Source organism: Stenella coeruleoalba, assembly GCF_951394435.1.
Source record: "Stenella coeruleoalba genome assembly, chromosome: 17".
In the NCBI taxonomy this organism is placed as follows: Eukaryota; Metazoa; Chordata; class Mammalia; order Artiodactyla; family Delphinidae; genus Stenella; species Stenella coeruleoalba.
This window is the reverse complement of record NC_137163.1, coordinates 32,283,755-32,310,200: the sequence shown is the minus strand read 5'-3', so window position 1 is coordinate 32,310,200 and position 26,446 is coordinate 32,283,755. Positions and strand designations below refer to the sequence as shown.

General features: G+C 34.2%; 1 protein-coding gene across 38 annotated transcripts in view; it reads left to right on the top strand.

The window, feature by feature from the left end:
• RIMS2 (regulating synaptic membrane exocytosis 2) overlaps positions 1-26,446 on the top strand; it is a gene marked incomplete at its 5' end in the record, with an annotated part of 603,587 nt that overhangs the window by 325,015 nt on the left and 252,126 nt on the right. For 37 of the 38 annotated variants that reach the window (XM_079901300.1, XM_079901311.1, XM_079901281.1 and 34 more), the window contains one exon: positions 12,247-13,172. In XM_079901300.1, coding sequence (XP_079757426.1) covers positions 12,247-13,172 — 926 coding nt within the window. Of the gene's footprint in view, positions 1-7,422; positions 7,621-12,246; positions 13,173-26,446 lie in introns of those variants that run through there. The other variant, XM_079901301.1, reaches the window with a different exon arrangement.

The following is a 26,446-nucleotide window of genomic DNA, read 5'->3' as shown; positions in this document are numbered from 1 at the left end:
GTAAAGTTGCAGGATACAAAATTAATGCACAGAAATCTCTTGCATTCCTATACACTAATGATGGAAAACCTGAAAGAGAAATTAAGGAAACACTTCCATTTACCATTGCAACAAAAAGAATTACGAAAAGAATTACCTAGGAATAATCCTACCTAGGGAGACGAAAGACCTGTACTCAGAAAACTGTAATACATTGATGAAAGAAATTAAAATGATACAAACAGATGGAGAGATATACCATGTTCTTGGATTGGAAGAATCACTATTGTGAAAATGACTGTACCACCCAAAGCAATCTACAGATCCAATGCAATCCCTATGAAGCTACCAATGGCATTTTTCACAGAACCGGAACAAAATCTTAAAATCTGTATGGAGACACAAAAGACCCCGAATAGCTAAAGCAGTCGTGAGGGAAAAAATGGATCTGGAGGAATCAGACTTCCTGACTTCCGACTATACTACAAAGCTACAGTAATCAACACAATATGGTACTGGCAGAAAAACAGAAATATAGATCAATGGAACAGCAGAGAAAGCCCAGAGATAAACCCACGCACCTATGGTCAACTTATCTATGACAAAGGAGGCAAGGATATACAATGGAGAAAAGACAGTCTCTGCAATAAGTGGTGTTGGGAAAACTGGACAGCAACATGTAAAAGAATGAAGTTAGAACACTCCCTAACACCATACACAAAAATAAACTCAAAATGGATTAGAGACCTAAATTTAAGACTGGAGACTATAAAACTCTTTGAGGAGAACATAGGAAGAACACTCTTTGAATTAAATCACAGCAAGATCTTTTTGATCCACCTCCTAGAGGAATAGAAATAAAAACAAAAATAAACAAATGGGACCTAATGAAACTTAAAAGCTTTTGCCAAGCAAAGGAAACTACAAACAAGACGAAAAGACAACCCTCAGAATGGGAGAAAATATTTGCAAATGAATCAACGGACAAAGGATTAATCTCCAAAATATATAAACAGCTCATGCAGCTCAATATTAAATAAACAAACAACCCAATCCGAAAATGGGCAGAAGACCTAAATAGATATTTCTCCAAAGATGACATACAGGTGGCCAAGAAGCACATGAAAAGCTGCTCAACATGACTAATTATCAGAGAAATGCAAATCAAAGCTACAATGAGGTATCACCTCACACCAGTTAGAATGGGAATCATCAGAAAATCTACAAACAACAAATGCTGGAGAGGGTGTGGAGAAAAGGGAACCCTCTTGCACTGTTGGTGGGAATGTAAATTGATACAGCCACTATGGAGAACAGTATGGAGGTTCCTTAGAAAACTAAAAATAGAATTATCATATGACCCAGCAATCCCACTACTGGTCATATACCCACAGTAAACCATAATTCAAAAAGTTACATTTACCCCAGTGTTCATTGCAACACTATTTACAATAGCCAGGTAATAGAAGCAACCTAAATGCCCATCAACAGACGAATGAATAAAGAAGTTGTGGTACATATGTACAGTGGAATATTACTCAGCCATAAAGAGGAATGAAATTGAGTTATTTGTAGTGAGGTGGATGGATCTAGAGACTGTCATACAAAGTGAAGTAAGTGAAAGAGAAAAACAAATATCGTATATTAACACATATATGTGGAACCTATAAAAATTGTACAGATGAACCAGTTTGCAGGGCAGAAATAGAGACACAGATGTAGAGAACAAATGTATGGACACCAAGGGGGGAAAGTGGCAGGGGTGTGGTGGTGGTGGTATGAATTGGGAGATTGGGATTGACATGTATACACTAATATGTATAAAGTGGATAACTAATAAGAACCTGCTGTATAAAAAAATAAGTAAAATTAAATTCAAAATTTCAAAAAAATCCAGGGAATAAAAAGTGGGATAAAAAATGTATCATAATTAGAAGGTGATAAATGTTATGAAAAAGTTTAAAAAGTAAGGCAGGTTAATGGGATTGGGATTTGGTGGGTGGCGGTGGAGACAGAGATTGAAGTATTCAGTAGGGTGGCCAGGGTAGGCCTCCTTGAGACCACATTTCACTTTGAGAAAGTGAGATATGAGGGAAGAATTGAGGAAGCTCTCTCCTGACTAGCCGACTAGATATGTCTAGTGATATCTGGAGGAACAGCATTCCAGGCAGAGGGAGCTGCCAGAGCAATGGTCTTAAGTGAAAACATGCAGGGAAGCCAGCGTGGCTGGATCTGAGTGAGTAGCTGGTGAGAAGTACAGGGAGCAGTGGGTGCCGGATCCTATAGGCCTTGTAAGCAAAATAGGGAGTTGCTGAAGTGTTTCAAGCGTGGTAATGATATGATCTGACGTACATTATTGCTGCTGTGTTGAGACTGATCTGAAGGGGGATAGAATAGAAGCAGGGAGACCAGTTAGGAAGTTTTTCAGTAATTCACACCAGAAATACTGGTTAAATCAGACTTGTACTGGTGGAGTTGGTGAGAAGTGTTTGGGTTCTGGATATATTCTGAAGGTAGACGCAGCAGAATTTCCTCATGGATTGGATGAATAACTAGAAGGAAAGAATAACGATTAACTGAGACAGAAAATGCCGCTTCTCCTTAAAACCACTGACCTGTATTTTCTATATTTTAAAACACTGTATGATTCTTTTTCTCAATAAGGAAATAAACCCTTAAGATGAAAATTAATTATATGCATGATTGATTTGCAGATAAACAGCATCTCTTTTTAAATTCGATATACACTTCTAGATATGTTTGTTTCATTTTACAGGAAAATATTTCTCTTCTCTGAATACCTATAGTTGCAGGCCCTAACCAAAAATCTGTTGCCTCTTTGGAGCAAATAGAAATAGGAGGAGAGAATGGAGCAAGTGTATGAAACCAATAATTGAAGTTCAGTAGAGGGGCAGTAATATTAAAAGAATATAAATTTTTCAGTGGAAAATAGAACAAAATAACTCTAGGACCTTTCTCTGATGATTATGGAAGTTTAGATAAACTTATTTATTCTTTTTTTCCCTCTTTTATGTCTTCTATGTTGCTCATTGTACTTCTTTGTATTGATTCCAGTGAATCTTTATTGTAGGATTGTTTCTAAGGCTGCCATAGACTTCGATAGAGCACATTAAAGAAGGGAAATAAAATTACTACAGGTTCAAATTACCTTCTAGTATAGAATGGTTCCTAGTCTTTGTGTCTCTTTTTGACATAGCAATTTTGGGAGGGGTAGTGGGGAAAGGGGAGCGGCCCAATGTGTTACTATAAGGGAGCATCATTTGTGCACCATTTTCTAGAGATTTGCATGTACTAGGTCTTCATCTTTCAAATATAAGTTGAAAATATTATCATGAATAAAATAAAATTAATTTAAGCTGGTATCTGATTCACAGAATCTTTTTGTTATTTTGTATTTCTGAAGTGGTCAATGGATACTAAAATTATAATATTCTCATGAAAACTTTTTAAACCCCAAATTGGACCTTCATAAATTTGAATGCATAAGAAGTACTTATCTAGGGAATAATTGAAAAAAAAAAAGTCAAAGTAAAGAGTTTGAAAAAGGACAAGATATTGGGTTGGCCAAAAAGTTCGTTCGGGTTTTTTCCATAAGATGTTATGGAAAACCCGAAGTTTTTGGCCAACTCAATAACTCTCAAAGGGGGAAGAAGAAATTGGAGCATAGAACAATCTGTAGAGAGTAAAGAGAAAGCAGCAGTGGTGCTAGAAATGATACGAAAGACAGTCTGAGGTGGACAGTCTGAGAGGAGCTAGAAGCAAGGTTAATGGGAGAGAGGAAGGGCAGCAGAGTGTGCATTACCATTGGGAACACATTGCCAAGAGCTCACTGAAGGGGTAAAAGTGAATGGAAGGAAAAGTAAAGAAGACAGTTCGCTATCATAGCATCACCTGTAATATTGTTTCTGAAATCTTCTGGACTTACCAGCTTGGAAGAATCAAAATACTATGTGGATTTTTTTTTTTTTCAGTTTGAAATGAACACTGGGGTCTAAGTGGTTGAATTTTATTATTGGTTAATATTTCTGTAAAAATGAATTAACTTGCATTTCTAATTTTTATTGCATTTCTGTTTGAATAGTCTACAAGTCTGTATTAGGAATCTCAGAAGGTAAAAATGACTTTATCTGTCCCTATTCCCCACACCCTGCCTCCGCCTGCCCACCCCTTGTGCCCAATGTCTCCAAGGTCTACATTTTAGGAGAGAATTCTGTAGATGAATACTGCATAAGTAGTTGAATGGTGCTACAACATATTCCTAAACCCTCATTTAAACTTGAAATTTGGGAGACCAAAACACAGCATACTACTTTCGCATCTCTCCCTACTCTTCAAACACGGACTTTTTCTCAGTTTTATATAAGTTTATTTGGAATCACTTAAACATAATTCTCAGAAGTATAACATTAACATCTAGGTAATTGGCTTTTGGTAGAAAGGAATCCATGGTGTTATCTTTTTTTCCTATTTTTTAGTTTTTTGCATGACTGAATAGAGGCGTTGAAGTAATAAAGTGAGCAAAGCTTGATTTAAACTCAGTGTCTAACCAATTCTTAGCTCATGGAACACATTTTCAATTAAATTTTTATAGAAACTGCTACTTCCTGTTTTGTTACGCCTTTAGGGGAGCATTCTCTTTTTAGTAAAGATTAGGAAACTTCTTACTGAATAATTGAAAAGAAATGATAGAGTAGACCTGTTAAACCATCTCCATCTTTTACTATCACTCTACATTTTATAGTGAAAGCAGTGTGGTAGACATCAATAGCAAACACAACAAATCCTTTTATTTTAGAAATACTGTAATTCATATAGGAGAATGTGGTTTACAATTTTTGAATATGTCCGTTTTAAGTATAGTGCCCAGAAATGCCTTGGATGTAGGATGCATCTGGTGTTCAGTATTGTGAGGCTCTAATCAGCTAAGTACCATAATCCTTCTTACAGGGTACATTCTTACTTGACCTGAGCTATATACAGCCACATAGTAACGGCATTAAGGAATAACCTTTTTCTTAACAGTCCCATCACTAGAGGATTTTATGACTCCATCCGTGAATGAGTTTTATGTGTAACTTTTTTGGTAATTGAGTTTTGAAATAAAATGATTGTGAGCAAGTAGAGACTTTCAAATCATCTGATTAAGGATGGCTCCTATGATTTTACTAGAGATAGAAGGATTAAATGAAAGCACTGCCCGGCATAGTGCCGATGTATTTTTGTCAACATGATGCTTCATGCTCGACAGATGTGCATTGGTTGAGCGAAAGGTAAAAATATAAAAATGTGTTGAATACTGTGAAATGTAAAAAAAGATTGTTTTTTTTACATGTTTTATGATGAATATAAATTGTTTGATTTGTAAAAATTCCTTTTTGTAGGAATTATAGGAATAGAACCTACATATTTTATGTTTTACAGGATCGTATGCTTCTGTTAAATCCTTGATTTAATGTGTCTCAACAGCTTCAAATTTCAGAATTTGATTGCAATGTTATGTTTAAACTGTATGGCTAGCATTTTGTAATTGAATTAATGAAGTATTTCAATTTATTTAGCAACATCATGCCTTATTAAGCTTTTAAAAAGTTGGAGGTTTTTTCAGATTATTGACTCTTCAAATGTCATTTCTATTCTTTTATATATAAAATGACAATTATTTAATAATCTCTACTAATTAAACAAGAGTAAGAGATTTTCATATAGGTAGTGCTTAATTGTAATAACATAGATTTGAATTTACAGAAATTCGTAATCTTCAAATTCTTCACTCTTCTCTCATTGTCATTATGATTCTTAAAAATTGCATAAGTCTTAAGAGTTAAAAATATATGAATATTAAAACTTAAGTTTCCACGTAACCTTTCACTGTCCTTGTAAATGTTTTCAAATGTTTACTGGATTATATTTTCAGAAACTTGATGATTATTTTATAGTATATATGGTCAGTATTCTAGGTAGTATAATAACACAAACACATAGGATGTTAAAGATTGTAAATATTAAAATAGAAACTAATATTAAAAACATCATGAATTAGTATACAGTATATAAATTGAGACTGCCTTTGGGAAATTGTCAAAAGTGGCTTTAATTGGGAAAGAATCTTTTAATTTGGAGTTTCTCTATCAGTCAATATGATTTTTAGACATGGAATTTTAAAGAGACTAATTGGTAGAGTTTTTTGCTCAACCTATTATGCCTAATCAGACATTTATAATGGAGTGGGTGTGAATATACAGCTAGAATATTTAGAAATAGATTGAATAATTAGTCCATATGACAAAAAACTTATAAGCAGTGAACAAGAAATGCTACTGATTAAAGAAGATTTAGGGGCTTCCCTGGTGGGGCAGTGGTTAAGAATCTGCCTGCCAACGCAGGGGACACGGGTTCGAGCCCTGGTTGGGGAAGACCCCACGTGCGGCGAAGCCACTAAGCCCATGCACCACAACTACTAAGTCTGCGCTCTAGAGCCCACAAGCCACAACTACTGGAGCCTGTGCACCTAGAGCCTGTGCTCTGCAAGAAGAGAAGCCACCGCAATGAGAAGCCCGCTCACTGCAACTAAAGAAAGCTCGCGGACAGCAAAAAAGACCCAACACAGCCAAAAGTAAAAATAATAATAATAGGTTTAGGACATTTCTTTATGTGATTTTTCTATAAACTAGTTCCAGTTAAGACCACTATAATATGGTGAAAGAGAAAATAATTGTAGCAACCTAGGTTTTAATAAAGAGAAGTAAGATGAACAGATATTAGGTAAATACAAAGTGAATATAATACTGATATTGTTATATATTAGAACTAGAGATTGATGAATAGGAGTGAAAATTAAGGCACTACATAATGTCACAAATACATTTTATTCTAAAAAAGTCATAATTCTGGATTCTGCCTTTTAATTTCTAAGGGTCTTTGAAGGATTAAGTGAAGTATAACATCTTAGATGAATTGCTACATTCTTCTGAATTAAAATTTATGGGTTAAATACTGTTAAATGCTTTATGATTGTCCAGAGAAGTGTACAGATTATCACTATATTCTTCTTCATATTAAATGTTTTCCATTTGATAATAATAAATGCTAGGGCCTGCTTATAAAGGCCAGTAGGGAAAATAAAGGTTAGAGATATAGTACTTATATTTTCATGGATTTTCTTCAGTTTCTGAAATAATATAGTGTCTAAGATATATAGCAATTTTAAGTTTAAGAAAGTATATATGAAATAATTAATGATATGACTGGTAAAAATTGTTTTGATGAGTATTTGAATATTTTAGAATAACTGATAGCAGATTCATCATTGTTTGGTAAGAGTATTCTTAGAATAAAATCTTGCCTTGCTTCTAACATGGCTTTAATAAATATACTATCAAGTACTCTACCTGAAAGCATAGAGTTAAGTAACAGTGACAATAGTCATCCCAATTTCAGAAATTATGTTAAGCAACAGTGACAATAGTCATCCCAATTTCAGAAATCATGACCAGTGTTCTATTTTTACTTAAATCCAGTACAAATCAGCATCTACAGTCTGATTCACATGCTTCAGGCAAATTTTATAATCTCTAGAACAAAGTGATTGCTGGATTTAATATTGGATTCAGTTTTCCTAAGGTATGATCTTTAAAAAGCACTTAAATAGCTTGCTAAGGTCTAATTAATAATAGAATTTCTTTTAGAATTGAACTGTATAATGAATATTTTTATTTATCAATACAATGGAATATATATTTCCTGTGTTATAAAGGTTCACTATATTCACTTTTACCCTATTTACTTTCAAAAATTTATGTTAATTCCTCAGGAATGAAGTGTTGCTTTTTTTCTCCCCATTTCTGTCCATACCCAGCATGATGTTAAATGTATTACTAGAAATCCCTAATTTACAAAGAGATTTTTTTCTAACTGTTTAGTTCTAAAGGGATTGACACTCAAAATAAATTTTTGCCAAAGAAGTCATTTTATAAACAATAGTCTGAAGTTCAACAAAAGCCAAATTAACATACAATAGAGATAAATTACACTACTAATAATAGTAGTTTCTTCATTGCACTTAAGGCCCTATTACTGCCATGGGAGTAGTAGGGGAAAGAGAAGATCTAGACTATTTTAGCACATCAGTGGGTTTGAGTCAGAAAAAGAGAGCAAGCCATGAAAAGTAGAGATAATCTAAGGGAGAATTAATCGGTCGGTTCTTTAATTCAGAAGATTGAGCACCTACTATCTGCCATCCTCCTTAGACCCAGGTTGCCTGTTCTCTTGAAACTTAACATTTAAGGAGTATTATAGACATTTCTGGATAGAAGTGGGTCAGATTACCTAGGGAAGAAGTGCAGTGAGGAAGAAGGCCATCATTAAGTTGACCGTCCTTCAAAATATCCAATTTTTCCCTGAACATTTTCTGAAATTTTTTACTTCACTTTCTTGTATGGCTTTAAGTTCCACATTTTAGAGATTAATTTGTATTAACAATCTTAGGCATGTAAGTATTTTTGATAATATTGTAAAACCAGTGTCCATTCATTCTGATTTAGTCTGCTTGTTTTTCTTTTGACTTTCAACTGAAATAAAATATAATGAAGTATTTACCAAATATGGTAAATTACAGTTTACTCATTTGGGAGCATGAAATCTTTTGAAAGGGAGGAGCATGTGAAAAAGGCTTTGTGGACTGCTTTTAGATGGGTTCTAGAGATGAACTACCCTGGAAAATCCTAGATTCAATAAAATAACAATTAAGAATTCAGTAAATTTATATTTTATAAAACAGCTTTGAGTAAAAAAAAATAATAATAAGGGAAAGAAAAGAAAAGAATAGCAATTTAATGAGAATACCCAAAACTTCTCCAGCAAAGCTGTATGTTTTATATAAATGGGCTACATATCATGTAACTATGCTCTTCAGGTCTTAGTTCAAATGTACTTTTTTAGAAAGAACTTCCTTATTGAAAGTAGCTTCACTCAGTCACTTTTTGTAATTCTACCCTGTTTCAGTTTTCTTCTATAGGACTTATTACTATATGAAATTACCTTAATTTGTTTATATGCTTACTGTCTGTCTTCCCTACTAGAAAGAACTTCTTGAGGGCTGAGACCTTATGTGTCATTTTTCTGTTGCATTTCCAGCAACCAGAATCATACCTGGCCCATAGTAAGCACTAAATAAATATTCGTTGAGTGACTGAATAAATACTGGAGGTACAAAGGTGTGTTAGACATAGCCCTTTCTGGTTCAAAATTTGAAGTCTAGTGGACAGTACAGAACACTAGTTAGGTAATTGTCTGTAGGATGAGTAGTAATATGCTGGGGAAACACAAAGGCACAAAAGTGAGCTCTAGCTGATGAGCTGCTCTTACTGGCCTATTGTAATGAAATAATACTGCTTTCATTTAGCAAATCACATTTTACTTCCTTTTTTATTATGTTTCCAAAATTCATATGCTTATATATAGCTATAAAATTTCCTATTCAGTCCATACTGAATTTTAAGGAAATTAAAATTTATTTTATTAAGCAATCGCTAAATGAGATTTAAAAAATTCTTTTCTTATGTACCATATAAATCTGAGAAACACTAGCCTTACTCTTGAAACAGTATCAATTTGTTTATATTAAATTAGATTTATGAATAACACAGTTTTAGAGAAAATAAATTTATTAACTTAGATTGAAAAAACTTGTTATATTATTTTAAACATACTGAAATGAATTTGGATTCCTAACATAAATTCTACATCTAATCTAATGGATGTTAGATGGTCAGTTTGAGAAGGAACTAATTTAATTGCTTATTCTTTAGAGTTCCCTAGAGAAATTCTCACTTATCTCAGTTAGTATATATATTTTTAGTATAGTTAGTACTAAGTAGCTAGTTAATGAGATGTGAGTATATTGAAAATTGGCACTAGTCAGTTAATTACATCTTGATAAGAGCATCCTTATTTTTTGCGATGCTTTAAGCTTTCATTTAGGCATATTAACTGGATGAAGTTGTGGTATCAATATTATAAGATCATAATCTCTAAGAAATGAAAGAAGGTTTTAGAATCATTCAGCTTCTTATAAGGGTCATCTCTTAATCATTCCTGTATTCCTAATCTATATTATAGTGTGCGGCATTTAGTTCTTACCTAATACATATTTGTTAAAATAATATTTGAGTTAATGTGTATAATCTATGTCTCTCACTTTAAAACACAGACTCTCAAAGATTAAATGGCTTTATAGGTTCAAGTAACTGGTTAATAGCAGAAGTAGGACTAAGAAACCCAGATCCCTTAACTCTAGTGTTCTTTTCATGATACATTGCTACCATACTAGAGTATTTTTTCTTTATTCATATGTATAAAAATAATGACAAAAAGTAAAATGAATTATGCATGACAGACACATAAATAGGATATTATGTAGGTTAATACTGTATAATTTATTTTGAGTGCTCTGTTTTGATTGTATATTTTAAACTGTAGGAATCTATGGTATTATGTAACAATTGGAACCTAAAAGATTTGTAATTAAGTCCTAAATGTTTTATATGTAAATGTAAAAAAAAAGCGCATACACTTGCTTAATCATAAAACATTTAAGGGAACAGGCCAGCTCCTTCATTTACTGCAGTACTTTTCCCTTTATGGCTCTAGGTTAGAGTCAACCCTAGCAATGCACATGTGTGAGATTTGAAAGGTAGAAGAGTTATAGAAACCATAACTGTCAAGCAGAGTTGTTGGCAGGCAGATAGGCAGATGTGAAAGTCTTAGTGGCTCCTAGATGAAACTCCTTTTAATTGACCACCCTAATGCTGTAGGCAGCTGAGGTAATTGGTGGCAAATTCCTCAAGACTTTTCGAATTCACAGCAGTTTCCTAATGACCATTTTGAGAACCCTGTCTTTGGTTCTCCAGGCTAAGAACAGCATTATCTTCTCTGACCTTCATTCCTTAGCAGGTTCAACAGTTGTGTAGTTTTGATTTCTATATTGAAACGCTGACTCCCTGGAAAACCTAGAGTGACTTTTGTTTCTGTTAAGGAACCCTAACTGATGCATTAGCAGACTGCATTCCAGATATGGGGGAAAGGGACTAGGTGATACAAAAGAGGATTGAGAGGAGAATGATGCTGCTGCTGGGTTGGGTCACTCCATGTGTATCCTTTCTCTGCTCTTTCTTTTGGAATCAAGAAAATATTGTCAGAAATTCTCAACTGAGCTATCTAATCTTGGTCATCTTTAACTTCATCTGACCCCACTATTTCATTTGTCCTGGCAAAATCTCTGTAACAGTTATTTGAAACCTTTTCTGTCATCTTCAGGATTCCAGTTCCATTGCTTCTCGTGGCTAGTGATTGCCATTATCTGAGTTTGTGCCAGAGAAGAGGACAGCGTGAATATTTTGTTGGCAAAGAGTATGATGTGTGATTGCAAGTTCTACCAGATTGTACTGGTGTTAGAGGGGCAGGTTGAAAACTTAACAAACACTCTTCTTCTGGGTCTGTAAGGACATATTAGGAGTCAGCTGTGAAGACAGAGAAGTGTCGTGGAGCTGGCCTTAATTTAATGAAAATGGAATAAAAATAGCAGATCTTTCTGACTTCTTTTTTAAATGAACAAATCATTATAGTTGGTATTTATTTAAATTGATTATCTCAAGTTAGAGCAGTAAAGGATTGGAGATATAATGATAAGATGAAGATTTAGATGAACTGATACTAAGAGTGATCTAGGTAGATGTTGAATGAAAAATGATTTTTAAGAGCCAGCCCTTAGTTTCAGTTGAAAGCATTCAACTCTTGAGCTGGATCAGTTTGGCTTCATCAGGTTTTCAAGTGACTATGAAATCAAGGTGTCAGGAATAGAGAGAAAGGAAGATGGAATTTTTCTAAGCTTCTGAATAACAATTGGGAGATAGCTTCAGTGTATTGAGCCAAGCAAAGAAATTAGAATAAAAGTTCTTTTGCTGCAGTAGAGTATGATGTTGATTATCTAATTTCAGGACCAATGTATATTCCATATGGGCGTGCCAGGCATTTAAGAAGCATATTAAAAGTACCTTTTAAATTTCCTATTTGAACTGAATAAAATGAATATTAGTAAAACTTTTGTTATGGTCTGATTTTTAAATGAAATTTTTAAAAAAGGAGCAAAAGAAGTATTTGAATTTATCCATCAACCTGCCAGTGAATCAGTAAAATGTGAAATTGCCTAAATTCTGCTCTTTTCCTCATTCTTTTTCTTTGGTTACTTAGGAAACGAAGTCCATCAGTGTCCAGAGATCAGAATAGAAGATACGACCAAAGGGAAGAAAGAGAAGAATATTCACAGTATGCTACTTCGGACAGCGCGATGCCTAGATCTCCATCAGATTATGCTGATAGGAGGTCTCAACGTGAACCTCAGTTTTATGAAGAGTCTGATCATATAAATTATAGGGACTCCAACAGGAGAAGTCATAGACATTCCAAAGAATATATTGTAGATGATGAGGATGCAGAGAGCAGAGATGAATATGAAAGACAAAGGAGAGAGGAGGAATACCAGGCACGCTATCGAAGTGATCCGAATTTGGCCCGTTATCCAGTAAAGCCACAGCCCTATGAAGAACAAATGCGTATCCATGCTGAAGTGTCACGAGCCAGGCATGAGAGAAGGCACAGTGATGTTTCTTTAGCAAATGCTGAACTGGAAGACTCCAGGATTTCTATGCTAAGGATGGAACGACCATCAAGGCAAAGATCTGTATCTGAACGTAGAGCTGCCATGGAAAATCAGCGATCTTATTCAATGGAAAGAACTCGAGAGGCTCAGGGACCAAGTTCTTATCCACAAAGGACCACAAACCATAGTCCTCCTACCCCCCGGAGGAGTCCAATACCCATTGATAGACCAGACATGAGACGTACTGACTCGCTAAGGAAACAACAGCACTTAGATCCCAGCTCTGCTGTAAGGAAAACAAAACGTGAAAAAATGGAAACAATGTTAAGGAACGATTCTCTCAGTTCTGACCAGTCAGAGTCAGTGAGACCTCCACCACCAAAGCCTCATAAATCAAAGAAAGGAGGTAAAATGCGCCAGGTTTCATTGAGCAGTTCAGAGGAGGAATTAGCTTCTACACCGGAATATACAAGTTGCGATGATGTTGAGATTGAAAGTGAAAGTGTAAGTGAAAAAGGTAAGCACTATATTCTAATCACACATTTTCCTGTAATTCATTAGATAAGGGTTTTCTTTTTAGGTTGTATTTCTGAGTAGACATTTAATTGTTAGACATTTCTACTTTTACATTTAAGTTCTTTAATGATGCTGGTTATGTGAAGAAAATTTCAAGTTATAAAAAGTGAATATTTTCGGTAATTCATGTAGTAGAAAAGTCTATTGACATTTTTAAGAATTGGTTTTTGCTTTGTTTCTGAAAATGTTCTTGTATCACTTGATGGCATATTTAAAAATACCTATTAGCTATAGTTGTAAAAATACCATTTTTTGTGTGTTTCCGTTTAAAAGGAGCAACATGTTTACTATAGAACATCTGAAAAATTGCTCAGTGTAAAGAATGAAATACAAGCTATCCGCAATCCTTTCCCCCATATATAGCTATTGCTAATATTTTGTTGTATTTTCTTCCCTTTTTCCAATGCATGTGTATTTTACAAATCTACAAAATTGGTATCATACTATATAATTTTGTATTCTGATTTTTTTCAGTTGATATCATACCATTAACTTTTCTCCAAGCCTTTAGATGTTCTTCAGAAATGTTTTAAATGGCTGTACTGATGTTCTATCATAAGGCTGTACCACAAACTATTCATCTATCTGGGGTCATTGCAGTTGCTTCCAGTGGCTGGTATAAATAATATTATAATGGCTATCTTTATACATAATTTTTTGCCTGTTTTCTGAGTATTTCACAAATACATATTTGTGCTTTGATTCTTTTAAACTTTTAATTCAGATTACCAACCTGCTCTCCAGAAAGATTATAACACTCCATTCTCCTGTCAGATGTGCTTGAGTTTTCAGTCTTGATAAACCACATTTTTGCCATTTGAATAGACCACAAAAAATAGTATCTGTCGGGCTTCCCTGGTGGCACAGTGGTTGAGAGTCCGCCTGCCGATGCAGGGGACACGGGTTCGTGCCCCGGTCTGGGAAGATCCCACATGCCGCAGAGCGGCTGGGCCCGTGAGCCATGGCCACTGAGCCTACGCATCCGGAGCCTGTGCTCCGCAATGGGAGAGGCCACAACAGTGAGAGGCCTGCGTACCGCAAAAAAAAAAAAATAGTATCTGTCATTTTAATTTGAATTTTATTGTGAAGATGAATGTTTTGTATGTTTATTGGTGTTTGATATATTCTTCTATGAATTGTCTTGTTCATTGCTTTTATTTCTTCTACCCATTGTCCTATTGGGTATTAATTAGTTTTGCTCTTATTGGTTTATAAGATATTTTTGTATGGTTAGAATTTAACCCATTTAACTGTCATCTGTTCCAAATGTATTTCCCATTTTGATGTTTAGCTACTAATTTTCTTTGGTCATTTGGAAATACTGAATTTAGTATAGCTAAGTCTTTGCATATTTGGTGATTTTTTCCCATTCCTTTTAACCCTAGAAACTCTTTATTCATCCCCAAATCAGTTGAATATTTAACTGTATACTTCTCATGTTTTTATTTATTTTTTTTAACTTTATAATATTTCTGTAATTTATTTTGGTGAATACCACAATACACCTGATAGATATCTAAGCATATTAAGAAGCTAAACTAACTCAAAATTAATTTGTAAGTGCATAGCCAGAAGGTAGATTTACAAATAGGAATAAAGGAGAGTTTTTTGTTTCTTGATAAATTGCAACATGTAAAATGTTTAAGATAGTAATTCCTTGTAGTTGCAAAAATATTTCCTTGTTAATTATGGATAAAACACTATGTTAAGCATTTGCCTAAAGAAAAAGGATTGAGAGAGAGTCATGGACATATACACACTAACAAACGTAGTAAGGTAGATAGCTAGTGGGAAGCAGCCGCATGGCACAGGGATATTGGCTCGGTGCTTTGTGACAGCCTGGAGGGGTGGGATAGGGAGGGTGGGAGGGAGGGAGACGCAAGAGGGAAGACATATGGGAACATATGTATATGTATAACTGATTCACTTTGTTATAAAGCAGAAACTAACACACCATCGTAAAGCAATTATACCCCAATAAAGATGTTAAAAAAATAAAAAATAAAAAAATAAAAATAAAAAAGAAAAAGGATTGTTTTTAATGGAAAACTTAGTATCCAAGAAACATATCTAGTATATATCAAGGGAAAAATATTTCAGATTTCAGTTTGTGGGATATTTGAGAGGGTGTTTAGCTAGCTGCATGAAAAATTAAAAGCAGAGTTAAATTATAGACTAGTTGTTGAAGTTAGTATGGTAAATAGGAAATGTTAACCTTTAACTTACATTGAAGTCTCTGTTAAATTGAACTAGAATATAGTAGATGATGCCTAGATATTGCTATTTAGAATAGCTTTAAAATTTTAATGATGAAATTGGTTCAATGTATAGAAAAATACAAAGCTTTGTGAAGGACATATTGCTATTAATTGGTAAGAGGCATATCAGAGCAAATACCCTAATGGTGTTACAAATGTTTTACAAACCAATTTTATTTGACTTACAAAAGCATTGAAATAGCATAAAAGCTGGGTCTAAGTCTATTTCAGTATTTTGAGAAGTATACAGTAGATTCATTCATTCTTTATATCATTCAACTAAAAGATATTAAATATCAATAATTATAGTACTAGAGTATGAAACATGAACTATGAAAGCATTTCCTATCACCCTAGAATTGCAGCTTTGTGGAACAGGAGTAAGAACTGTGCTGAAAATTTGACTGCATTTATGCTAGCTGACTCATCCAAGAAAATTGTACATAGGATGGAATTTTGTTTTTGTTAGCTTGAACTTGGAGCTGTCTGTTTTCCTTTCTAGGATGTATCCATGAGAAGGGCTTCTTGAGGAATTACTTGGGATATGGGGAGATGTGTTTCAAAGCAAAAGGGCAGCTCAAATTATTGCCATCCTTAACCCCATTCTCCCTGGTACTGCTTATCTGCCTCTTTTTGTAGGGCTTAGGTTGGTAAAGATCTCTTTCAGGAGCAAATAAAGTCAGCCTGACACAATAAGCATGGAATCCTAGAGTGCAAGAATGTTGTTAACTCTTTCAACAGAGGATCTAATTAAAAATAAGTGAAGGTTTCATTTCATAGGGATCTAAGATGCTCCTGATACTTTTGTCCAAGTCTTGAAATATATAATTACATTAATTCATGGAATGGATTGTTGAATAAAATAGTAAGATCATGAAAACTGTGAACTTTAATGAATGATCAAGATGATAAGAAAAGTTAGACTGTATGTAAGATGAAGGACATCAAAAAAAGGAAACTAAAAGAGAACAAAAAGATGCTAAAATTCTAGGTTTAGAATAAATGAGTATGAATGGAATACATTTCAGTCTCTTCAAACCAAATGCATTTTAGATATGATTATATATGTAGAACCTAGAAAAATGGTACAGATGAACCGGTTTGCAGGGCAGAAATAGAGACACAGATGTAGAGAACAAACATATGGACACCAAGGGGGGAAAGTGGCGGGGGGGGTTGGTGGGATGCATTGGGAGATTGGGATTGACATGTATACACTGATGTGTATAAAATGGATAACTAATAAGAACCTGCTGTAAAAAAAATAAATTTAATTTAAAAATTTTAAAAAATAGATATGATTATATCTTATACAGTAGTACACATATTTAAAAGTGTGTGTGTGCATGCGTGAATGTGCACACAATGTTCAAAGAGTCAGCAGTTCAATCAAGTTTAAATTTTTTTCTTACAGGTGATTGTAAAAGCCACTTTATATCAGCATATCCTACTCTATACATGTTGAGAATTTTTTAAAGAAAAACTTTATTTCCCATGGGACCATTGCCCTTTGCTTTGTTATTAAGGATACCTAGGTTTTGATTAACCTAGAATTTGGGCCTCATATCCTATTCTTGAGATAGTAGAGGGGGCAAGTCTCCAAATTTTACTGAGGAAACAGGAAATATGTGTTTCTAATTTTAAACTTTATTTTTTTCAAAGAAATAATAAGTGACAATAAATTATATCTTTTTATATATTTGATTCAGCAAATTTAAGGAGCCAGTTCCAGCCACTAAGCTAGGTACTTGGATCCTGTGGTATAAAAGACATATGCCTATTTTTGTTTTGCTTTAATCTGGGAAAGTTTTAAAATTTCACCTTTATTTTTGGAGAATAATTTCTTCGGATATAGGATTCTTGGTTGACAGAGTTTTTCCCCCTCTCTCAGTACTTTGCATATGTCATTGCAGTTTTTTCTGGTGGTAAGAGGCTTACCTTCCGATGGGTCGCTGCTGTGTCTGCATAGTCTAATTGCCAGCTAGAGATTTGGACAGAAATTGTGATCAAATATTCTCAGCTTTTAAGGCTTTCACCCTCTGCTAATCAATCTGTGTGTAGTGTTGGGGACACATTCGGAGTTCAGCTAGTTTTCAAGTCACTTGCTTGGATTTTACTTTTTACCGGAGTATCTCAGGATCTACCCTGAACATGGTATAATTTCCTAGTCAGTATGATATGTGTGGAGAGTTTATCAAGTTTTCTTTCTGTGGGTTTCTCATTTCCAGGGCTTCCCTGTCAAATTCTGGCTGGTCTACTATTCACCGTATGTGCGACTGCAATCTGAGGCTAGCTAAGCTGCTGGTTCTCTCTTTCTTTCCTATTGGGTTTGCTTCTTCTAGCTGACAGAGCCATGGATTTTCACCCCACCCCAAGTCAAGTAGCAAAGCTGCTGGTTTTCCCAGCCAGCCTTGTGCTGCTGAAACTATTGATCCTTTATGTATGTATACCAGAAGGGGGCTGTGGGAGCAGCTCCAGGTAAGAAGGTAACAGACTTCTGTTGTTATTTTCTGAAACTCTAGCATTTTTCTCAATTTTTTAATGTAGCTTTGTTTGATTTCCACAGCCATGCAATTGTTGTTCTTGACAATTTCATCCAAGCTTCTACTTGGTTTTTTGTACCAAGAACTAGTTGACACTACAAGCCACTGAGCCAGAAGTTCTTCCTTTATCATGATTTTGTGAGTCTGGAACTCAGGCGGGTTCAGTTGTGTAATTTTCTTCTTCATAGAGTGTTATGTGGAATATAGTCAAAAATACTGTAATAATTTTGTATGGTGACAGATGGTAATGAGACTTACTGTGTTGATCATTTTGTAATATATAAAAATATTGAATCACTATGTTGTACACCTGAAACTAATACAATATTGCAAGTCAATTATACTTCAATAAAATATAAAATGAAATAAAACAGGGATGTAATGTGTTAAATAAAAAATAAGGATGCAGGATGATGCATCCTTATTTTTTATTTAATCTTTACCAGTTGGGGAGGGTATTTTCAGAGGTTTCCAGTTGGCCCATTACGATAGTTTTTGTTTATTTGTTTGTTTTTTAGGCCCGCGGCATGCGGGATCTTAGTTCCCCGACCAGGGATCGAACCCGTGCTCCCTGCAGTGGAAGTGTGGAGTCCTAACCACTGGACCGCCAGGGTAGTCCCCATTATGATAGTTCTTAATCCCACAGGCCGAGGAATATTAGTTCTTCCAAATGCCAAATCTGTCTGTTTGGGGACTACTGTAATTACCACTGTTAGAACTTGATAAATTAGTAACAACACCTGTGAGGGAATAAGGGCAGAAAGACTTTGAAGAGGAAGTTAAATTGTGAACAGATACCTCAACCAATCCCACAGGAGTTTGAAGCTGGTGTAGATCTTCAGAGATGACCTAACTGAGGCAGGGGCCAGGAGGGCTCCATATGGCTGCCCCCTGGGGAGGGAGCATAACTTCTTGGGTAAAGGACTCAGCTATGAGCACTGAGCATGCAACACTTGGGGGCAGCTTGAGGAATTAGTGCAGTTCTGAGGGGTTCATACGGGTGGTATACAACAACATCCACTAAGATTTTGTTCTGAGTATTGTCCCCTTGTGTTTACAAGAGGGATATAACAATTTTAAGCATCCTGTACTCAAATACCCATTTGAAACTGAGAGAAACTTTTCTAGAAGCCTCTTCTGTATACTTCTTCATGTGTTTTTTGGGCCATAATTGTTACTCATGCCAGTTCCTAACTAATCGCTAGCAATGGAGTTAGAATTATCAAGATTGGCTTAGAGTTCATAGTTCTAAGGGGATAGGAAGTAATTGTTGGGTAGAGAACCAATTATGCCTGCCAAAAGTGTTCATTGTAAGGGTTATAATAGTGCAAAACTGGAGAAGTCTATTTGAAGTTTTGATAATTATGGAGGCTATGGTAGCAAGGAAGATTATCCAGGCTATAATGTAAACTTATTTTAGAAGCTGAATTAAAAGTTATATCTGCTATGTTAAAATGAGATATGCATATGGAACTAGAAAGAAATAAGGATAAATTAGAAGTTTGGGGGGCAACAGTTTGTAAAAAAAATTTTTAAGTAGAATTTCATTAGTATGGCCATAATGTTTATGTAATAAAAATGATAAAAGGAAACTGTTAACTAAGTTGTCTTAACTGTATTCCATCTTTAGTGATCATCCGCCATGCACTCTCAGAGTACGTATCAAAAAATATTGTGAATATAATCTTATGCATTAGGTAGGTCATGCTTAATGCCTAAAAAATGTGAAAAAAACCCTTTATTTACTTTATAACAACATTCATTTCCCCATAACATTTTCCTCACAACACCATCAAATTTTCTAAGGTGTTGACTTTTTTTATGCTTTATGCTTCATCTTTATATTTGCATTAAAATTCAAATAAAATTAAACTAGTCATTCATTTACTATCTCCTTTTGATATGCATACCTTACCCAGATCACATAGCCTCCCAGAATCTTTACAAGCTGGAAATAAGCATTTAACTTGTAACAGTCCTTTCAGGAAGTTTCTCAAGACTAACATTTTAATGGAATCTAATAGGACAATTCATTACTTGAGAAAACTTTTGACAGGCTACTTAAGTGATTACTATATCCAATAGATGCAAAACATTTTTTAAAAATGTTGATATCAAAATATAGCAAGAAGTCTCCTAGTTGATTTATCTTTATTTTCTGTCATATGCAATGCTACTCTGCACAAAAGAGGGATTCCATTATAGTGTAAAATGGCCACTAGCACAAAATAAAAATTTCAAAAGGAAACTTTTCGTCTCCAAAATATCAGTAACATTAATGAATTAAGATCTCTGATTCACATATTCGTTTGCAAATATTATATAAAATAATAAATGCTTTTTAAGGTATGCTGTATAAAATTTTTCCCTTTTCTGCTTATTTATTAAAAACTGAAATGAATGCACTTGTGGTGTTGATATTACCAAACTGCTATATTGGAATACATTTATTTGTAGTGAAAATGTGTACCATCTTTAAATAAGACAACTTTGATTTTGAATTACAGGCCAAGCAAGTATATTCAAATGTAGGTATCAATAGTATATTCTGACCATTGGTTAACTTCTATTGATTGAGAAATTTGACATTCACTTTGACAGATTTATTTGAATGAAATAGTAAACAAAAATAAACTAAATGCTGGCTAAATAGTCTTCATCTAATGTATTTTGAGACAACTGCAGTTGTTTCTGTGATCCAATTATACTTACCTATATTTGGAAAAATTACTTGTCATTGCACTTTGCTTCTTTTATTACCCTTTTGCTGAGCTGGTTCATATGCCCCCACCATGTGCTCTGTCTCCCTCTCTGTCCTTCCTCTTTTTCTCTGTATCTCTCTGCTTCCCACTGAGGCTTTCCTGTTCCCCATCTCTTTCTCTTTTGCTCCTCTGTTATGTACCCCCACTTCATGCACTTGACACTTTTGTGTGGTGCCTTCAGTCAAGATTTGTTATATTTCAGGTAGTCTCGTAAATTGTGTATCCTTTTCTTTTAATCCAACCCACCTTTATAATATAAATCTATTTTGTTCAAATCACATATCGAGGAACAGATTCTATTAATTAAATACTTCTAACGCTAGAAAATTAGAAGGGCTAGTGTAGGTACTTTTTGTTTAATAGTAGGCTACCTTGAGAACTCACAGAAAAGGAAAATATGTTGTACAACCAAATGCCCATTCCCCTTCACCCCCTCCCCTGCAGATTCCCTTTTGGTAGACTTTATATGAAATTAAGATTGTATTTAAGTGTGAATTTCCCCATGACGCAAGACTTTTAATATCAGCTTGATTACCGCACACAATTTGAATTATATTAAGTAACTAGTATTAGAAGTACATAATGCCACCATTCTATGTTTGAATTTACATGCTATTTATTAATAGTAGCCTTGACTGCTTTAGGTGTTGGAAAGCTTTTAAATTTGTTCAGAAAAAAGTATAACATAGTTATTTAGTTTTATGAATTATAACTGATAGAGCCCATTAAAACTCATTGTCTTATTATGAAAATATATTGATTTAGGAAAGCATGCTTACCATTTGCTAATATTTTTTCCTGATTTTATTCTATTTTGTAGTGGTTTCCAGTAGTTAAAAATTGTATAAACATGATTTTAAAAATATTTGTAAGAGTGAAGACCCAAATCAAATGATTGATATTCAAATTATAAATGCTAAGTAAAGATTAGCAGAAGAGAAATGAAAATTAGAATTAATTAATAATGCAAAAGTCATTAAAGAGAAATAACTGTTAGGTTTCAGATATGATGAGTTTGGTAAGAATCTAGCTTAACTCATGAAACATATGGTGATGTGAAAGAAAGCATATTTCTGCTTAAACTTCCATAAGATACAGATTATAATACCGATATTTTCTCAAACCTCACTCTCAAATTCTGTTTAATCAGTAGGAAAAAAATGTATTTCATGCCTATTGTGTGCCTTATGCTGTGCTAAGTGTTATGTGTAAGATGAACACAGCGTGCTCTCTGCTTGAGAGAGATGCATGTAAGCAAACAAGAGGAATACAATATGTTAGATATGAAATAATTTAATACGAGACATCGATGTAATTTAGAGAAGGTATCGATAATTCTACCTTGACTTATCAGGAAGGACTTTACAGAGGAGTTGCTATGTGCATTGAGTTTTGAAGGTTGAATAGAATTTTCCAGGAGAACAAAGCAGGTATCGGATGGGGATAGGTGGTCATTCTACACATTGGTGTATAACAATTATGTCAGTAAGAACAGTTTTTATGGAGAACTGACTGTTTGCCAGTCACTGCTTGACATTGGAGGGGGGCAAAGATGAAGAAAGACATTTCCTTTCCTTAAGAAATTAGTAAGCCTTTGAGGAGCTAATGTGGTTGATAGTTTATTAATTATCCTTTTTTAGAGAGAAGCAATATGGTATATTAGAGCGATGGGTTGAAAATACACACACCAGGTTCTTTTCAAGGCTTTGCCAGTGATCCCATTGTAATCTTAGGAAGGTTATTTAACTTTCTGGTCTTTAATTTCCTCTCCGAAATTAGGACAGAATTGCAGCATTTTATTTTGTTCCCTTGGTAATACATAAAGCAATCAATGTTGTCTTACATCTGATGAAATTAGTTATGTGAATTGATAATAAAGATCAACAATTCCCAAACATTTTTTACAATATGAAACATAATTCATACTCAGGCCTTAATGCTTTCCTACTGATGGACAATTTCTAATTTCTTTTGGTAGTTTTACTCCTTTCCTTTCCCTCTTACTTAAGACATTAACTGAGATTTACATTAATATAGATGCAAAGTTGAAATTATTCTAATTTAAGATTTACTCTATTTTAAAAATTGGTTTGTAAACTATGTTACTTTATCAGTAGTAGCATTACTTGTGACACACTTTACAACTGTGTTACAACATAGTGGTTGAGAACTACTGATCCAGATCATGAAACAATATCCAATTACAGATCTAGGAAAAGGTTACTTGTTAATAATCTACTATCTGCCATTTCCCAAATATATTATATATATTCATATTGGCAGCAGTAGTTTGATATATTCTCTTTTCTCTGCCAGGATTGTCCAGTTGTTTTCCTCTAAAAAAGTAAAATCCTCCAATAAGTAAAATCTTACTGCATCTCTCAAGGTACAGTTTAAATATCACCTCTATAGTGAAGCATTTCTTAAGTTTTAAAAAATCTCTCCCCTTTCTGAATAATCAACATTTTTCATGAAATGCCATAGTTTTTTCATACTAAGAAGCAAATTTTTTTCACATTATAACATTTTGAAAATATAAATTCTTTTTGCCATCAAATGCTTGGCATCGTTTAATGGTAGCATTTTTTCCTTTCTAGTGATATATAAAATAATTGTGCATATTTTAATTGATAGCAACTTAGCTGTAATGAAATAGGATAGCATGGATATATATTAAGGTATGTTACACTAAGCTGTGCTGTCGTATATTTTACCTGTCTGTCTACCTTTCTTGAATGTAAGTTTCTTGAGGTCCTATTTGCACCCACAGATCCTAAAACAGTTTCACACTGTGTAATCATTAAAATGAATTCTGATGTGTGTAATCTGTACAATCATTTAATCAGTCACTTGTTATTAAAGAAGAATACATTGGTAATACCAAAGGAGCAAGATGTTTAAAAAATAAGCTAGTTATGGAGAATAATTTACCTTCCTATTTCAAATATTGCATTTTAGCTAGCTTTGGTTTTGTTTTGGAACTTGAGAGTTGGTTGAAGCGTATCTGGCCCCTTAGATCTACTGACTTTTATGGTTTGGTCCCTATCTTTAAAATCTGCTGCTTTCAGAGCTGGCAATGCATTAAGAGCACATTACCACAAACTTAGTGGCTTAAAACAACACATTTTACCACCTTACAATTTCTGTTGTTCAGGAGTCTCAGCATGGCTTCACTGAGTATTCTGTTTAGGATCTCAAGCTACAATTAGGTTGTTGCCTGGGCTGTGTTTCTGGAGGCTTGATGGGGGAAGAATCTAATTTCAGGTTCAATCAGATTGTTGGCAGAATTCATATCTTTGTGATTGGATGCAACTTGAAGTTCCTAGATGGTGCCCATCGTTCCTGAAGACTGCCTGCTCTTCCTTGCCACGTGGGCGGCTTACTTCATCAAGCAGGCAAAGGAGGCTTAGAGCAAGTTCACTAGCTAGGGTGGATATTTTAACAGTATCATGAGAGTGAGATTCCATCACTATGCCATTCCACCACCTTGATTAGGAGCAAGTCACAGATCCTTTACAAAGGCATAAACACTATGAGGTGGGGATTATGGGCATCATTTTAGACTCAGTTCTCCACACTCACCCCAATAGTTGTCTCTGAAGCAACTCCATGGAACACAGTTTGAAAACCATTGCCTTTGATAATATTCCCAATGTATAACTTTTTTTTTTTTAACTTGGGCTATTAGTCTCCCTTAATACTGAATATTTTCCTTGAAGGACTTAAGCCTTATGATCAGTTTTAATGGCTTTCTTAGGGAAAATGACCCTCCAGGAAGGTTTCAGCATTATGTATCAAAGTATAGTTCTTGGAACACTTGTCCTATGGGAAAGGTTAGTGTTCCAAATAAGTTTGTGGAAACTGTAGATTACATAATTCTTGTACAGAAGCATATTGTCATTACTATAGGAAAAATTCTGCACTCAAGAAATCTATTTAATTGCATTTAATCCAGAGTTTTCTAAGCTTATTTGACTAGAGGACCTTTATATCACTCAAGCCTATTAACATTTTGCAGAAGCAGTGTTTCCTGTTGGAAAATGCCAACACAAATAGCCTGACAAGCTGAGGAAGAAAGTAAAATACCAAGAAGAAAAATGAGAGGAAAAATAAAAGGGCCATAGATAAATTTTCCCTATCTATTTAGAATGAAATTATGATTATTTTACTTTAATAATGATGAAGATGGTCATGATACCATCAACATTGGCATGACTCTATAATTTGCCAAACACTTTCATGACCATTATCTTACTTAAGCCTCTCAACAATCTGTGATATCACGATTAACCTCTTTTTATGTAAATGAGGCCTAATGTATCATGTGATTTGCCCAAGTCATAAAATTAGTAAGGAGTGGAGCCAATACTTTAACATAGGTTTTGTGGCTTCAGCTATAAAACTCTTTCTGTTGCAAGATGCTGTGACTTTATAAACATGATTAAGTTAAAAATAAAGATGTTGAAGAATACCTTTGTATACTATGTGATTTAATTGAAAACATTTATTAACCTAAACAAATGAAAAACTGTGACATAAAACAGTTTATAAATTCTTGCATTCATTTAATGACTGTAGGGAAAATGTTATAAATAGAATATCTGAACTTTTTTTCCTCTGTGCATCAAACACAACATGACACAGACACACGTACTATTGGGTTAGTTTATATTTTGCAGTAGAGATAAGTGAAGGAGAAAATCTTAGCCTAAGATGTGAATCTTTTCATTATTTTTAACCAGGTTTTATATTTAAATGTGTTTAATTCAAACTAATAGAATCACTGAATATCAGAGATAGGTAGGATTTAGTGCTCTTTTAATGTAACTTTATTACACTGATTGTTCACTATATCATGCTAACAAGTGGTACTCCAGCTTTTCTTTGAACACTTCTAGTGATGGGATTATCAATACCTATGAAGGCAGCAACACATTATTTTTAACTTTTAATTTCAGAATAATTATAAATTTGCAGGAAATTGCAAAGATAGTACATAGAGATCCCATGTGCCCTTTACCTAGTTTCCCCCAATGGTTATATCTTGTTTAACTATAGAACAATATCAAAACCAGGAAATTGACATTGGAACAATGTGTTTGTTTAGGTTTGTGACATCACATATATGGATTCATATAAGTACCACTGTTACAAAGATACAGAGCTGTACCATCACAGAGATCTTCCTTATGCTGCCACTTTATATTTAGTAACACCTTCGTCCCTCCCCACCCTGTCCCTAACCTCTGCTAACCACTAATTTATTCTCTATTTCTATAATTTTATTTATACTATATAAATGAAATCATGTGGTATGTGATATTTTGTTATTTTCTTTTTCATTCAGCATATTACCCTTGAGGTGCATCTATGTTGTACGTATCAATAGTTTTTTCCTTTTTATTAGTGAGTATTATTCCATGGTATGGATATAACACAGTTTGTTTAGCCATTTGCCTATTAAAGGACATTTTGTTTGTTTCCACTTTTTGGCTGTTACAAATAAAGATATCCTTTTTCGTGAGAATTCTCATCACATAAAGCATTTTGCCTTTTGTCTTAAGTATGATCTTAACTAGGTTTTTGGTTGATGTCCTTTATTTATTTGAGCAAGTTCTCCTCATTCCTTGCTTTCTATGAGTTGTATTTTTT